General features: G+C 36.6%; 1 protein-coding gene across 1 annotated transcript; it reads right to left on the bottom strand.

Moving 5' to 3' along the window:
* Nucleotides 1-323: 323 nt before the first annotated feature.
* LOC149202183 (pathogenesis-related genes transcriptional activator PTI6-like) lies at nucleotides 324-2,552 on the bottom strand. The gene is made up of 3 exons (XM_089399911.1): nucleotides 2,269-2,552; nucleotides 2,078-2,140; nucleotides 324-1,429 (listed from the first exon to the last, which is right to left on the bottom strand). Exon 3 carries the CDS (start codon nucleotides 1,356-1,358, stop codon nucleotides 546-548), a length of 813 nt encoding a protein of 270 aa, XP_089256037.1. The 5' UTR covers nucleotides 1,359-1,429; nucleotides 2,078-2,140; nucleotides 2,269-2,552; the 3' UTR covers nucleotides 324-545.
* Nucleotides 2,553-17,955: the final 15,403 nt, after the last annotated feature.

Raw genomic sequence — 17,955 nt, 5'->3', positions numbered from 1 at the left:
GAGAGTGTTGAAGTTTTTCAAAGTATATTAATTGAAATTAGATGTGGTTTAAATAATTATGAGAAATATTTTACTCTAAATTCAAATCTTTTGGTCTTGCTATAACATATTTCTTTTCATAAAATTATTATTGATAAGTTATATAATTTGTTAAAAAATTGTTAAAATTATGCATGATTTATTGAAAACTTCTTAAATTTATCTGGGCTATCATCCTTAAATGCCCTTTCCTGTAAATTTTGTTACACTCTAAAATGTTAACAACCACCATCAGATTAATCATATAAAAAATTAAAAATTCACACATATACTTTACCTTCTGATCTTGTAACTGAATTATATTAATCCTCCATGGAACATGTGGTATTGAAATTCACAATAACTGAGCAACACATTAATGTTGTTCGATGATTACATATAATATGATTCCTCTCCAGAGGATTATTCTCAACATATAGACATCAGCAATCCTTAGGATGCATCCTTAGAAACATCATATGTACCCATAAAAACATCTAATGCAAACAATGGGCACAGTAACTATCTCATAGATTTGTACCTACACCAGAATAGCAGAAGTTCAGAATATCATATTCTTCACCGGCCAAATCGAGAGAATCCATATTCAATTCTGTTAAGGATATCCCACAATCACCCATTTCAAAAATATGTCCAAATTCTTCCCTGAAATAACGATCATAATCAAATATTGAATGGTTAATCAGCGGACATAATGAATCATGGGTGCCAACTGCCTGTAAAGAAGTTGAAGAAGAAACTGCAAAACTATCTCCATATGAATTTTCTTCCGAGATGCAAGATGCAAAACCAGATGATGATGAAGATGGGGCCCTTGTTTCTTCTGCAGAGAAGTTGGTAAATGCTAATGGTCCTCTGAGCTTCCTTGCTGCATTGTCATAAGCCTGTGCAGCTGCTTCTGCTGTTTCGTATGTCCCCAGCCACACCCTGACTCCTCTGGAGGAGTCTCTGATCTCTGCAGCCCATTTACCCCATTTTCTTTGTCTCACCCCACGGTATTTACGGCTCTTTGTAGACTTTACTTTGGATTCTGAGTTGCACAAGTCTCTGTAATCCTTATTGGGCACCATGGTTTTTCTCCTAAATTTGGATTTGGACTTGGATTTACATTGATTTTTCCTGGCAACTGAGGAATTTAATGGTAAGTGAATCTCCCGAACCAATCTCTTGTGATCTGCAGGTTCTAAATCATCGTCGCTTGAAAGGTCTGTTGCATCTGGGTCATTGCATATCAGTCTGATCTTCCTTACAAGAAGGCCATTATTCTCCTTCTTCCAACCTTTGATAGTCTTACTGTTCGAATTGTTGGGACCAGGCATAATTGGCAATCTTTATTTATACTCAATCAAAATACAACCCAGAGCTTGTGATATTGCTGTTTCCTGCATAGCTGATACATGGAACAAAAACAGAATCAATAAAGAAAAGTTCAGTATATAAATCTCTGAAACTAACAATTAAACCCAAGAAAAAATACTCAGAGACATGACTGAGTTCGAAGAACAATACTGAATGTCTCAAACCAAACCATACTGAGTATCACAATTATTGAATAAAACCATTGCTAAAGCTATGGCTGATTCTAACAGCTCACTGTATAAATTACTTTTTATGGACCATTTCATCCTTCGAACTGTTTAACAAGATCATTTTTTTGAGAAGAGGGCTGAAAGAGAAACCAAATCAATATCCAAAGCCAATACTGATATTCTCAAGGAAAAAAATAAAAAAACTGTGTCTTTAATGATGGGTACAGTGTTCAGCAGAAATTATGAAATGTTTTCTACATTCTACACCCTGTTTCTGAAAAAATATTTAACAAAAACAGACCCAATTAGAAATTAGAGAGTCGTGAACTTAGCAAATGAGAAGTAAACCAGGTCAAGACATTCATGTAGTATTCTGATAATACCAGAAAGTCTGAAAATCAAAAGAATTGAAGCCATACATCATAACCCACTGATTCCTGAGCAGGAAAAAGATTTGGAGATGAGAATGAAAACAGACAGAACACTGCAAGTTTCCACTGCGATTTTACCTGATATATCCGCTCCACAAAAGGCAATTCCTTTTACTCCATCAAAATCTCCATAAAGCAGCACTGTACAAATAAAGAAGATCCCCTTTATTAATGCAAACATGGGGCAGGAAATCCCAAAAAGTACCCAGAAATTTAATAGCTAGAGAATTGCAGTATGGCCGATCGATGAGCTCGAGCATGGGCTTTACCAGATGAAATCGTTGAATTTTTTTGTCAGGAACATGAATTTAATGGCTCTGCGGCAGTTAAGTTGAGAAGGACGAGGATTCCCAGAAGGAGCAGAGAAAGCAATGCCGGCATAAGTAATGATTGCTACTGCTACTTTCTTGCGCTTCGTGCTTGCAGCGTTTAATGGGGGAATCGGGGATAGAATCGATCAAATCTAAGTAAGTTTGTAAGGATTGTGAACAGGGAGTCAATGTACTTGTCAGCAAAACCAACAGATCCACATGGTCAATGTCGTGTAAATCCCGAGTCTTCGATGGGAAACTGCTCTGAAACTTACTGGCTGTCAAATTAATTAAAGGAAATCTCGCAGCAGTTCCATCCAAAGATTTTTCTGGTCAAAAGCATCCTTGCTGACCGTACAGCATTATTTATGAAAGGTGAGTTTTGATGTATGAAGAATATCGTGTACAGGGTTGAGTTATATTCACGAAATCCCAAAACTTAAGTTCTCAGATTCAATGACCGTCTCCTCTCCGTTTCTTGGTGTTGGTGGTCCATGAGTAACTGTAGAAAGTCTATGAATAACTGATCTAACAAGTGTCTATGGAATAAAGTTGCTGACTGCTGCATCCAGTTGGCTGCAAATATGATACCATATTAGTTTTTAAAGTGTTTTAAATTGTTTAACAATAATAACATGATTAAAGTTGTAGAGTTTTAGGTTTAAATTTCATGGGAAGATTAATAATAACCTGGTTCAAATTTGTGGGAGGGTTAAAAAGAAAAATTTATGGAGAAATTAAATTATCAAGGAGTGTGCAAGCTTGATTATGAGTATACGGTTCTTTTAAAAGGTGTCCAAGCTTGATAGTGAGTAGATCTTTATTACATCTCTATAATTATTCAAAAAAAAAATATTATTTAATTATTGAACAATAATAACATGATTAAAGTTGTGAAGTTTTAGGTTTAAATTTCATGAGAAGATCAATAATAATCTGGTTCAAATTTGTAGGAGGGTTAAAAAGGAGAAAAAATTATGTGCAAGCTTGATTGAGTAGATGGTTCTTTTAAAAGGTGTCCAAGCTTGATAGTGAGTAGATCCTTATTACATCTCTTTAATTATCTAACAAAAAATATTATTTAATAATTGAACATTTTAATGAATTATTTAAAATCATTTATTTTAATTATGATTTTTTAATTTATTTAATTAAAAAAATATAAATTTTATCAAATAAAAGTTTTATGATAATTAGTTAGAAATTTGATATTGTGTGGGATTTAAATTTTGGTGTTAATTAATATTGAATTTTAAAAATTGTATGATTGTGACATATTTTAAATTTATTTGTATTAATTTATTTTTCTTAAATCAATTTTGCTTTTGATTATAAAAATTTGTTATAAAAAAAGTACACCAATCAAGGTGTTACACTTTAAAGAAAAAAATAAAAAGGTCAACAACTCCCGTGTACCTTAGGTGCCCCTCAAGTTAGGTTAGCCCTTAAGTCAGAGGAGCCCCTCAAGTCAAGTCAGCTCTCGAGTTTAGCATATGCTCGAGTGTCCCCTATAGTTAGGTCATCCCTCAAATCCAAGGAACCATCAAGGAGGTCAACCCTCAGGTACACCAATCACAACTCTGTTAAACTGCCCCCACAAGGACTACGATTCAAAGTAGCTCCTAGTACACCTGAGGCAAGGCAGTCCCCTCAAGGTGCCCTAAAGTACACCGATCAATTAGTCATGGTTCCAACAAGTCATGGTGTTCCTGGGTTTGACGTCATCTCAAGAATGAAATTGGTTATACTTGTATGCGGCCCACTCATGCAGCTGCAATATTGAGCGTAATGCAATAATGAGCATGTAAGGCAACGGGTGCGAATAATAGTACGCCACACCTTTAAAAAGGGCTTTAACACTCCTATGGCTTACCCTGGAATCACTTTAGGATACGGCAAGGTGTCCCCTCATTAGGGGAATAAATTTGGCTCGGGCAAACCTCCCAATAGCTGGATCTCTCAACAATGAGTATAGTTCAGTTACGTTACTCTTCTTCATAGGGGGAGGTGCTTAGCACGCCAACACCTGGGTTATGTACCTACAAGATACCGCTGAGTAGCTTCATACCAACATGCATCCTAAATCAAGAGGGTAGTTTTGCTAAACTTCATAGGTTGAAAAAAGCGTTAAATTTTTCTTAGGATGCTATTGAAGAAAAAATTTAACTCTTTTTCTTAGTATGCAATGGCTTGTTGGGAATAGTAGGGCATTATGTGATTGGGGCTTGCGCTTTGTTAGCCGAAGCTAGGTGTTCCTGTGTTCAGGGCCACATTGAGGACCTGCTAATACTTCTGGAAGGCATTAAGGAAGGAGCAGGTCATGTCTGCCCCTTATATAGTCATACCGACCTGACCACTTGTTGAGGGAAGAAAGAAAGGATACCTTATAGAAGGGTTTAATTGGGTTCCTTACTTCTCTATAGCATGAAGACCTTATCTATGCAGATGGATGGAAACTTCTTCTCTATTATTCATAGAGAAATACTATTTATATAGATATAAGGAAGGACTGACTATTTCTATCAGAGAGTTTTGTTATATAGGCGATTATGCTAGCCAGGAAGGTGAAGGTACTTTCCCTTATAGTATAGATAGGATGCCCAAAGGGCATCGTAAGGTAAGGCACGCTTGCCTTCTTGCTGGAGAGAGAATGTCGAGAGAGATAGATATTCGAAGGGAGATATGGAGGGAGGGTTGACTTCGCTTCAGGCGAATAATTGGTTCGGGAAGACATTGAAAGCATTCGATCGAGACGTTGAGGCATTATTAGGCAAGCCTTATGCCTCAGGGGAGTGATGCCTAAGGGGAAGCCTGAACTACAGATTTGGTGGAGAATTGTTTGTGTATCTTCGCTTGGTGCCTGTTGAGAGCAATGGGGTGAGGGAATGAAAAGGTTGGATAGGAAGGCCCGATGCTATGCTTTCATTCCAAAAAAGGGAAGGGGTCAGTCATTTAGTTTTCATTCCAAGGTCAAGGTGGGTGTAACAAGGGTTGGATTGAATGGCAGACATAAGACCAGTTGGAGGGCTAAATAGTGTAAAGGGTTTGAGGAGCACATAACCAGAATGGATTGACCAAATATAGAATGGTACTTTTGGGTATCAGGTTATAGATGCACTTTCAAGTTACTCATCTAGCTGGCCTGGGCTTTGTACCTACAAGATACGGCTGGGTATCTTCGTACCAATATGCATCCTAAATCAATAGGGCAGTTTTGCTAAACTTCATAGGTTGAAAAAAAGAGTTAAAATTTTCTTAGGATGCTATCGAAGAAAAAGAGTTAAATTTTTTCTTTTAAATCTTTTTTCTTCAATACCATCCTAAGAAAATTTTAATTCTTTATTTCAACCTATGAAGTTTAGAAAAACTGCCCTATTGATTTAGGATGCATGTTGGTACGAAGCTACCCAGCCATATCTTATAGGTACAAAGCCCAGGTGTTGGCGTGCTAAGCACCTCCCCCTGTGAACAAGAGTAATGTAACTGAACTATACTCATTGTTGAGAGATCCATCTATTGGGAGGTTTGCTCGAGCCAAATTTATTCCCCTAATGAGGGGACACCTTGCCGTATCCTAAAGTGATTCTAGGGAAAGCCATAGGGGTGTTAAAGCCCTTTTTAAAGGTGTGGCGTACTATTATTCGCACCCGTTGCCTTACGTGCTCATTATTGCATTACGCTCAATATTGCAGCTACATGAGTGGGCACATACAAGTATAACCAATTTCATTCTTGAGACGACGTCAAACCCAGGAACACCATGACTTGTTGGAACCATGACTGATTTATTAGTGTATTTTAGGGCACCTTGAGGGGACCGCCTTGCCTCAGGTGTACTAGGAGCTGCTTTGAATCGTAGTCCTTGTGGGGGCGGGTTAACAGAGTTGTGATTGGTGTACCTGAGGGCTTACCTCCTTGAGGGTTCCTTGGATTTGAGGGATGACCTAACTTGAGGGGTCACTCGAGCATATGTTAGACTCGAGAGCTGACCTAACTTGAGGGACTCCTCTGACTTTAGGGTTGACCTAACTTGAGGGGCACCTGATGTACACGGAAGTTGTCAACCTTTTTATTTTTTTTCTCTTAAGTGTAACACCCTGGTTGGTGTACTCTTTTTTATGGAGTAAATAAGGTTTTGTATCTTTTAATCAACATTGAGATAAATATGTCTGTTAATAAAATGATTCATAAGCACTTTAAAACTTATTTTTTATGACAAAATGGTCATTGGATTTTAAAGCTTAGGTTATTGGCTAATAATTCCAATCTTAAATAATAGGTTTAGGTTGTGAAGTCAAGATTCAACAGGAATCATATGAAGTTGATGGTCGAAAAGTGACAATAGGGTGTGAAGGAACATGTGTGTTCTTAGATCCTTGCATGTGCTCCTAATTTTATATCACTGACACTCACCAAAATGCTATACACGCACACTTCCCAATTTGGAGCTTTCAGAATCACATGCACATTCCTTAGCACAAGTTCACATGTTATTTAGAATGTGCACACATTCCTAAGAATAAGCATAGGTTCCTAAGAAATAGTGCATGCATATTATCATTACATCTTTGTGAGTTTTAAACTCTTGAAATGACAAAAGAGCAATCCAAAAACAAATCAAAAGTTTTGGTTGAGTGCTCCCACCCTTGAATCTCAAGCAAGGGATTCAAGGGGGGCCTACTTAGCCCACCCTATGATCCCCCCATGTATCTAACACAACAAACAATGCATGTGTATCATTTTCAGGACCCTAGGATACATGCATATTTCTCAAAACCATCTAGTGGCACTAGCATCCCCAACCATACGTCAAGATATCCTTAGGGGGCCATGTATGGTTATTCAAGGAATCTTTCTTGGTCTTGGATGACTAGAAGGTTCCTTTAGGGCCTAATGTTCATGTTTGCTCCCTTTACCATATGCAAGCACCTGAGACCCATACCTAGTGCTCAAAATGGTGCCTATATCCCTAGTTAGAGGCAAAGGATGCTCTCCAAAAGTTGTTTGTGGTGGTTCAAGAAGCTAATCTTGGCCCCAAATGATTATAAGTTTCGTCGAGGGCCTAACTCTTAAGTTTGTTCCCCTAACTATATCCAACGTCTAGAGGTCATACTTAATATTCAGAAATTCAAAATGCTAATTGTCACCATCTAGAGACAAATGATACCCTAGATAGGTCCTAAGTGGTGTGCTACTAGATGGTTTTGAGCATGCACATTCTTTTCATTTCAATTTTTTTTTTTTTTGGTTTGTGGCAGTGACAATTCCATAATACATGTTTGCTAATTTTGTTGCCTTAGATTTAGGTTTAGAGCAACAAACATGGTAGTTTCGTCTGCAAATACATTAAAACCTCCATTTTTCTAAATACCTCTCAATATGTCTATTTTTTATGCTATTTTTGTATAAGGTTACATAAATCCATTATCAATGAAACTATAGATACATATAAAGTCAACTTTGTAGATTTCAAATATATAATTAAAAAAAATATTGATCTTAAAATACATACCTTTGTACCTCTTTATTCTTGTTATATTTCTTTTAATGGTTTTAACCATTTCAAAATAAGTTATACACTACACTAGTAGAGACTGAAATCTACAATTTGAAAATAAAAATAAAAATTGTTTGATAAAATTAAGACTTGTATCCCACACTAACACAAAGCCTAATTTCAAGAATATAATGACTTTATATATCTATATATATATATATATATATATATATATATATATATCCTAGAAAGGTCCTAAGTGGTGTGCTACTAGATGGTTTTGAGCATGCACATTCTTTTCATATCGATTTTTTTTGTGGTAGTGACAATTCCATAATACATGTTTGCTAATTTTGTTGCCTTAGATTTAGGTTTAGAGCAACAAACATGGTAGTTTTGTCTCCAAATCCATTAAATCCTCTATTTTTCTAAATACTTCTCAATATGTCTATTTTTAATAAGGCTACATAAATCTATTATCAATGAAACTATACATACATATAAAGTAAACTTTGTAGATTTCAAATATATAATTAAAAAAATATTAATCTTAAAATACATACCTCTTTACCTCTTTATTCTTGTTATATTTTTTATGGTTTTAACCATTTCAAAATAAGATATACACTACAGTAGTAGAGACCGTCTGAAAAAAAAAAAAAAAATTGTTTGATAATGTTAAGATTTGTATCAACACAAAGCCTTGTAATTTCAAGAATATAATGACTATATATATATATATATATATATATATATATACACACGCTTGCACAAGAATTATTAATGTGTTCTATACAATTCTGCAAATTTTTTAAAGGAAAATCCATTGTTTAGGTACTCAATGCTTGCACTAATGGAAATATATGCATTATATTTTGCATAAAAAATAGCAGAGCACTCTTTAAAAAAACTAAAATTTCACATAGTCATGTACAAATTATATAAATAAAATTATATATTTGCAAAACTAATTCAATTTTCTATATTTCGTCCTTTTACACCATATTTAAATTTGTAAAAGAAAAATTTAAAATCATCCTTCCAAGTTAATAAATTGTTGTTTTTCCATATTTGTATTGTCATTAACCCATCATGAAAAACATCATTAAAATATATTCACTCTCAAACCTATATTCAATAAAATACAAAAAAATCCAATAAAAACATATTTCTGTTTTACATTAAAATTATATTAACTATATAAATTATAAAAAAACCAAAAAAAAACAAAAACAAAAACATTTTTACTTTGATAAAACCTTTTTTTAATTACAAAAGGGATAAGAGATCAGTAACCTAACTTCATGAAATGATAAAAACACTTTTCTTTTAATTGTAAAACTTCATCCATTGAGGTGAAGGTGAAAATGGTCTAGCCTTCAATTAGAGCAACTATCACCCATCAAACAAGGGAGCCACTACCGTGGCGGTAGTCCCTGCTGGGGTCTGCCACAACAACAATACAAATGCTCGAGAAGAGCTAGATTGCTAAAGGCCTCTTGAACATGAAAATCATTTCGCAGAGTTTATAAAAACACAACTCTATGTAGTTGTTTGCAAGGGATGACGAACACTCGGATATTTATATCTCGGATGGATATAAAAATGGGTTTAAGACTGTCAAGGAGGCCATGACTGCTTAGGTACAGAAGGTGTACTTCGTGTTAGCCTAGGCTGCTTTGTATCCAATTTTATACTAGGAATTATTTGGCTTGTGAACACCTTAGATTCTAGATTCTAGTAATGACTCTTGATTAAGTTCAAGAGAGCATGACTGTTAATTTACTAGACCTTCATTGAATAATTGAAAACTTTTGCCTTTAGGCCCATAAAGTATAAAAATATAACATGCAGAAATACAGAACCCACCTTGTTTCTGAAAACTAAAAAACATAAAAATAAATAAAGAAATATCGTTGAGGCTAGAGAACATGCCTCTCAATTACCCCTCAGTAAATAGAATGTGACAATGGCCATCAACTGTTTGGCTTCTTTGTGGTCTGCTATTTATTCTTTACAAATAATAAATTAGTAAACACAGAGAACAAACCCTCTAATATTATGAGCAGACAATTATGATGCTAAGTAGGAATTGTCATTATGCATGCGTCAATTTAATCATAAAACAAATAGTTTGGTTTTAAAACTAAGCGGGAAAATCCTCTCAGGCGATAAGGCCAAATTCCATAAGAACGTCGACAAACTTATTGCAGAGCCAAGAAAAGAACTATTGAGTACATACAGAAAATGATATAGAGAAGGCAATGTTGTAAAAAACTCCTTTTAAAAACATGTCGAAACAATAGTGAACGTTGTATTAAAAAAAATCAAAGGAGCTGCCATATACATATAAACTTTACAGTCAATATAGAAGTAAAATGGTCGAAAAACCTCTTGGATAATAAGTATACATGTCAACTGTCTAGATATTCAATTATACACTGAGAATAACAGAGGTTTTGCATAACTGAGTGTAAAGAAACCCCTTCGAGACGCAAGCCAATACTATCAATCGACTTGAAGCGTCATAGGTCCTGACATAAAACAACAATAAGATATCATGGAAATTTGCAAGTCTGAACAACCCTCGAATAAGTTATTAAACTCTAAATTGTTGGGACTACTGAAAACAGGTCGAAAGTAGCACCTGGAGGAAACAAGCACTTTGTATAAGCATGAGAGGCCCTCGAGAAGATTAGAAAACTCGCCCAAGAACCAGTCAGGAAATTTACCTGCAGAAAAATATTCACCACACTGGTGGAATCAATTAGTTTGTTCTAGGCATGCAACTAAAAAAACCATTTGCTAGAGTTAATTTTGTAAACAAAAAGCCCCGCTTACTTATGTCGGACCTCCCGTCGCCGTGTTGGTCTGCATGTAGCAAAGGGTGTCAGTGTACTGCAGTCACCCTCAACACAACCACCGAAGACTTTAACTGAAAAGAAGGTAGTGTGTCCGCTCATGGAGAGGCAAAGACCATACCTGGAATTAACAACAGAACTTGAGGGAGTTTGACTGTAAGATTCCCCAGAAAGCCTGTGCGGTTGATGGACCTGCAGTCACTGCCTTCAATTCCGTTAAATGTCCAAGAAATAAACATGGAAGAACTGAAGGGTTGAACAAATTTCGGAATAGGAAAACTCACCGTGGTGTAGCGACTAAATGGCAACCTCTAGTGTTGAACTCACAGTGAAGGAAAGTGTTTGAATACAAAACCTTAACGCAAGTTGCAGAGCTAACCTTCCATGTCAGCAATTGCACAATGATGCCGAGAGTAGCATCAGGAGGGTAGTTTCTCTAACCACCCTCTCTTGTGAGTCACTGATTTCAGCACGACGCATAGGATCCCTTGATCGGGCATCATACTACTTACAAGGAGCTTGACAGTTGTACGCACGAAGAGTATAAAAATATAACATGCAGAAATACAGAACCCACCTTGTTTCTGAAAACTAAAAAACATAAAAATAAATAAAGAAATATCGTTGAGGCTAGAGAACATGCCTCTCAATTACCCCTCAGTAAATAGAATGTGACAATGGCCATCAACTGTTTGGCTTCTTTGTGGTCTGCTATTTATTCTTTACAAATAATAAATTAGTGATTTTGCAGCAGGTGCAACATTTTAGACATAACAACTTCCCCTTATAAGCTGATTTAAGGTCTTACCCAGTTAGTTGAAAGCTTTGGTTGCAGGTAACTATGCGTGGAGTACGCGTTCAGTGAAAATAGAAAAAGAAACGCGGGTTTAGTGAAAATAGAAAAGGAAACCACGTGTTCATCAAACTCTGAAAATATAACCACGCGTTTAGTGAAAAATAGAAAAAGAAACCACGTGTTTATTTAGTGATCTACCATACTATAGAGCAATTAAGCACTCTGACCGAGTCAAGGCCAGATCACTGATAGTATGCGTGCATTCATCTTTCGAATGGAAAAGCCATAATCCGCATACCCTATTTGGTTGAATCATAAGGTCACACCCTGCCCGTAGCAATAAGGTTACACCCTTGCCGCATAAGGTCACACCCTGCCCGTAGCAATAAGGTTACACCCTTGCTGCATAAGGCCACACCCGCCTGATCAGCTGCAAGAATTGCTTTGTCCAGTCCACGTTCGAGTTTCCAGCTGGTGACAAATTTCTGTGAAAATCCTTGATAATTTTGGCCTTTTCGACCTCCAAATTTGCAGATAATTTCTCTTCCGAGCCAAAGTTCGCCATGGCAAGAAATCTCGCAGATTTTCCTTGCTCAAACGAGTCCGATACGAAACTTTTATCGTTCGAGTAAATGGAAGAAGAATTTGAATTCACGGAAGAATTCAAATCCGCTACAGCCTCGAGAATAGAACAAGCTTTAGACACTGAAGCTGGAATAGTGAAAGCTGTCATTTCCATAGAATTCAGGGAGGGATTCACAGCCTCAAAGAGTGCCTGGCTGTCTAGCACAAATTGTTCCCCCGACCTCCTTTGAGACCGCGACTGCGGAAACTGCGTTGAGATCCCTTCAGACTTCACATTAACATCTCCATTACTTTGATCACTCTGCTTCTCAACGTGCTCCTCAACGGTGACCCGTATGTCTTCGTTTTCTCTGCTCTTGGTTTCCATTTCATTCGACGGCTTCCTTCTGTGGTTTCTGGATTTCACTGCCTCTGCCTCTGAAATTTCATCAGAAGCAAAAGCTTTCTTCAAAGTTGGCGCTGCTCTGCAGGAAAGCAACTGAAGAATACATAATACCAGACATTCAGCTCCAAATATTTCCCGTTCCCTGTTTTTCCCCTCAAACTGTTTATTTTCCTTTAAAAAACACATGAATCCCCGAATCCCCCTTATTTTCTACAAAAAGATGAAGGATTCTAACGAAATAAGAGGATTCTCAGTGTCAGTATGCGTAAAAACGGGATCATGAAGGATTCTAACGAAATAAGAGGATTCTCAGTGTCAATATGCGTAAAAACGGGATCATTTTGCACTTATGCAGGGGAAATCTTCTTCTCGGTACTCTGCGATTTTGAACTCTCAGCTTGCAAAGGCTCATTTTTGGTCTCCACATCGCCGGGTTCGTTAGGCGTTTCATCGTTCAGAGGCCTCCGAAACAGCGACTGCTCAGCTTTTCTGGAGGAGCTTCGACTCAAGGTCTGTGGCAAACCGGGTTCGCTTGAAATCCGCGGTGCAGGGGATCGATGTTGAACTACTCTCCCAAGCTGCTGGTAGCTACCTTCTGTAGAGAATTGATAGCCCGAGCGAGAGACATCTGGCACTGGCTGCATGCAAGGCGCTCATGCAGGGCACGGAGAAGAACATGCAGGAAAGGAAAATAGGCACCCTGAACATAAAACGTACGATAAAATATTTTGTCCCCGCTGAAATAACATCAGGGCAAGTGAAGTGTGTAATAAGACCTTCAATTCGCAACTTTGGTTATAAATTTCTTACACCGAAATTTGCAGAGATAAACTTTGGTTAAACTTTGATAGTGCACAATTTTTTTTGGTCAAAGGACCAGTTAATGTATGGTCAACGATCGATTGATCGCTATTAGTCCCAGGCAGGGACTAATAATGCCCAACCAAGTAATTTTTTAATTTTAAGATAGTTTAACAACTTATGTATTTACTTATAATTATTATTAACATTATACTCTTCATATATTTAAAATGTTATAATTATTATTAACATTATACTTTTCATATATTTAAAATGTTTTACATGATGCTTATATTTATTAATATATTTATGTTAGTAGAGGGTTTAACTAATATTTTCAACATTTGGTTCGAGAATTGTAATATATTTTTAGAATCTTAGTGATGTAGATAGAAATTCGCAAGATTTTAATTTTGCAGTCACATATTATGTAATATTCCATCTAAAAGGTGGTTGATACGTATCGATGTTATATATATGTAGAAGTACAAGAAGATTAGGTGATAATATGTAAAATACACTAGTGAGAAGTTAATTTAGGAGGATGTAAAGAAGTATAGGTTGGAATTTTCATTTTCACATTATTTAGATACTTAATTTGGTTGCATTTCATTTCATTACAAAGGTTTTAATTTTAAGTTTACCTTTGTTTTACTTATTCTAATGGTTATTTTCACAATCCCTTTACTTTACAATTTATTTGACTCTTTGTTTTGTGTTTTACCTTATAGAGGGTCAATCCTATTAAAAATGGGTTTTTGAATTGTCATGTATTAGGTTTTGATTTTATTTGTCCAAATAACCTAAAGGGAAAGATTAATAACAAGGCCAATAGTTGCAATGCAACATAGTCTCTACCTCTATCGTAAATTATTTGATTAAGGCCATGCTTCTTTTAGTGGGCTTCACATTTCACCCGCATTTTTGTCTCCACGCATGCTTCCTCTGCACACACTTTCTCCATATAACCACCTCTGCACATATTCCTTCGTGCAACCATCTATGCACACGCTTCCACTTCCTCCGCACACACTCCCTCCGCACACACTCCCTCCGCACAACCACCTATGCACACACTTCATCTACGCACTCTACCTCCACACACACTTCCTCCACACAACCAACTCAACACACGCTTCCTCCATCCATGCTTCCTCCGCACATCCATCTCTCTCCCTCTAGTAATATTTTCTTCCTATGTTTTCTCCCATGAGATTTAATTACACATATTACTCCACACCTCTGGAAACTATGTTACACTATGAAATAAGTCCAGGATTATAAGGAGAGAAAGATCCAAACTCAATTCTCATTGTGCAAATTTGTAATAGGATTTCGTCAATTTTGAGGGTATATATTATGCATATATAAGTGATTTCTCAATTATCTTGTTCATGTAAAATGAACCCCACTCCCCAAAATCTTGTCTGCTCACCACTCATGAGTGCTCTATGGAACTTATGAACTATACATAAAATTTTAATGGAGTCAGGTGGAAATTGGAATCCAACAACTCAAAATTTTGTGTGTGTAAACCTCAAATTTTGCCTTAAATTATGCATTTCTAACAACAACATCAAGCACAGATAGTTTATGAATGTTTAAAATAATTTTGATAGCATATGAATATTGTTTGGATAGGTTGGCCAGAGAAAAAAAACCAGTGACTCAACTTTTCTTAGTGAATTGGCTCTGGCCCCGCACCATGTGCCAATGGAAACATAATTCACTTTAAATTAAGTTCTCTTAAAAAAACAAAAAGATAGAAATATCGTTTCTCTTAAAAAATAATATTTTTAATCGAAGATTTTATAAGGAAATGAGGACATTTTGTAGAAACACTCCAAAATGTAGAACATACAGTAGTATGACTATGGTGTAATTTTATTGAAACACTAGATGTAACCATTGCAATCAATAAGTACTTTTGATCCGAATTGGATCATTATATTTTTTTTCATCCATCTCAATGTATTTGCAATGGAAAAAGTGGAGGAATCAGCTCACAGGAATGTTTTTATCGGGGAGACCTAGTTTGGCGAAACAGGGTCTGAAACCTTCCGGAAGTGTTTTGAGGCCTCAAAAGATGTTTATTGGGGGTAAAAATTTACTACATAGGAGCAACACCTTTTCATACTATTCTACACTCATAGATCTTTCCAACGGCGCAAGAATCACGTCAATCAGAGTTTGTATGCAAAAGTTATGCCACTCAAAAGTTGACCTTCTTGTTTTCACACCTATAGTTGAGGAGGATGCAGCGTTAGCCCCCATTATTCATGGAAAAGGGGATAGACACGTGTTTGTGATGTAAAAGACTCTATAAGGTTCTATTTTGTAACTCTAGTTAAGAGTTGATGTAGTCAAAATTAACCACTAGTAGACTATCGGGTTGTGTTATAACCGGGCCACTAGGAGGAAGAGGCATTCCATTCTTTCGAGAGCATTTTGTTCCATAGATGAGCAAAGATAGCTAGGAGAGATAGGAGGTAGAGAACATAGAGAGGATTTGTGCACTGTAGCAGCCCATGGGCCACATGCATTACTTCTTTGTACCTACAACCATATTTCTAAACAGAGAAAGAGAGCGAAGCAGCCTCACCTTCCAGCTAGGTTTTCTCCCAAAAGGGTTTCATAGAGAGCATATATTGTGTCTTATGTGTGTATGAGCTTATTTTTCTATACTCTACTTTTATGCATAATTTACGTTTACATGCATGCACTAATTATAGTAAGATCTACAAATCTGGAAATTAAATAAAACTGTAATAGTGTAGAATCTCAGATTTTTAATATAATATTATCAAATCTGTTGTGACGATCTGTCCAGTGGAATATCCACAATAGTTTACAGATCACCCTTGTTTGAATTTCTTGGAAAATTATCTCCTTTTAGCTCTCACAAAATAAAATGAAAACATTATTCACCTTCAACAAAATAAATGAAAACACTGAAAGGAACAATTCCAATTATGGCATTATGTGAAAGATTTCCTTATAGTGTGGAGCAGTTGTGTGGAGTTCAAGGTTCAAAGAAGTTGTCCGGAAGATCTATGTGGAGAAGTTGTGTGAAGGAGTTATGTGGAGGAGTTGTATGGAGCTCGAGGCGCAGAGAAGTTACAGGTAGGAGTTGTGTGGAGAAGTTGTGCGAAGGAGTTGTGCGGAGTTTGAGGTGTAGAGAAGTTGCGTGGAACTCCACACCTCCACATAATGGTTACTCTGCATCTCCGCACAATAAAGTTGAATTACAATTTTTTCAAATATGTCAAATAAACTCAATTTCTAAATAACCAATTAATTAATATTTTTTGTGCTTAGGAGCAAGGTGGTTCCCGAGTCTTTTCAATGCCAATGCACACTCAATAGGCATGTTGGGATAGGGTCCCCTGGGGTAAATTTTGTAATTAATTTTGTATACTTGTAAAGTATCCGTGTTTGAGGGAGTGGAGTGTGAAGGTCATAGAAGTCAAAAGGGGCTTTAGTCCCTTAGTTTGTTAGAAGATAGGGAGTTTGGTGACCCGCCCATGGTCCGCGAACCATGGTATTGTAAAAGAGAAGGCTATATATAGAGGGGTCATAGTGAGTCTAGGAAGTAACTTGAATAGAATATCATTATATGGGAAAGTAAGCTAAGGCAGGAAGGTCTATTTCATGTACTTAGTCAAAGGGGAAGGCTCTTGATGTTGAGTGTGCAAAGACCTTGGAAAGTCCGTAGGTTGAGTGTGTTGGCCCCTGCAGCTAAGTGTGCAGGGAAGAAAAGTATGTAACAAAAAAGAGTACATCTAATAAAGATTACTTTGAGCCATAATTGTGTATCTGTGCATCCGTACTTACTTATGCAATTTTTGTATATTCACACTGTTATTCTGAATTTATATGAAGAAATTCTTAATTGATGCGTGAAAGTAGCAAATCTTCTTATTTACTTAATGTTATGAATGTTTAAAGAATTTCGCGAAGATTTAGATTCGGTTTCTGAACGTTACTGCAATTATCTGTATTGTAAGGGTTAGGGTTTATAAAGATCGAAATAAGCCCTAGAAACTGCAGGGACCCATCACACTGACCTCTAGATGCAGAAATGTGATTTTGTCATCCTCCAATACTGTTTCAGGGGAGACTATAGCCTGCACTACGTAGGTTGTTGTCGAAAGGGCTAGTAGTTTAAGGTTTTGTTAGTTGGAGCAACTAACTCTGAACCTAGTTGAGGACCCCTCAAGCCAACAAATGGTTCCATTGTTAGGAGAGGGATCTATCTGAGGCATGTGTGATAAGTGGTTCCACACTAAGAAAGAGATTGAAAAGTGGATAGATCGGAAACTGCATGGATTTGCAGCCCAGGAAAATAGGAATTCGCGCTTGTCAAAGGAAGAGTGGTTGAATAGATACCTGTTCAGAAACGAAACGAACACGAGATATTCTTATGCTTTGTGTGAATTACACGAGTGGTTTTCTAAATTGGCAGATAGTCAGGGTATGTGGAAGCTTGACGGTCCTATTGTGTGGACCCCAGAACTGGTGAAACACTTAGAGGCTTCAGAAAACAAAATCGTGCGACTTGTCAATTACTGGATCGATAGTATTCTGGGAGGATTCATTGCCGAGTTCGCGATCAATACGTCCACCAATTATAGCAAAGGAGAGCACAGGTTTTTGAAGGGGCGAAGAGGTAAGTACCTGAAATCCTTGAAAACATGGATTAAAATGTTATTGGACGAAA

The sequence above is a fragment of the Pinus tabuliformis genome, chromosome 2_1 (genome assembly GCF_031772625.1).
Source record: "Pinus tabuliformis cultivar Carrire ecotype Pingquan chromosome 2_1, CPIR1, whole genome shotgun sequence".
NCBI classification, from domain to species: domain Eukaryota; kingdom Viridiplantae; phylum Streptophyta; class Pinopsida; order Pinales; family Pinaceae; genus Pinus; species Pinus tabuliformis.
The sequence above is the reverse complement of the archived record's forward strand: the minus strand, read 5'-3'. Positions and strand labels throughout refer to the sequence as shown.

What these genes read in the sequence shown, in the direction of transcription:
- LOC149202183 (XM_089399911.1), bottom strand. Translation starts at nt 1,358, where the DNA reads ATGCCTGGTCCCAACAATTCGAACAGTAAGACTATCAAAGGTTGGAAG.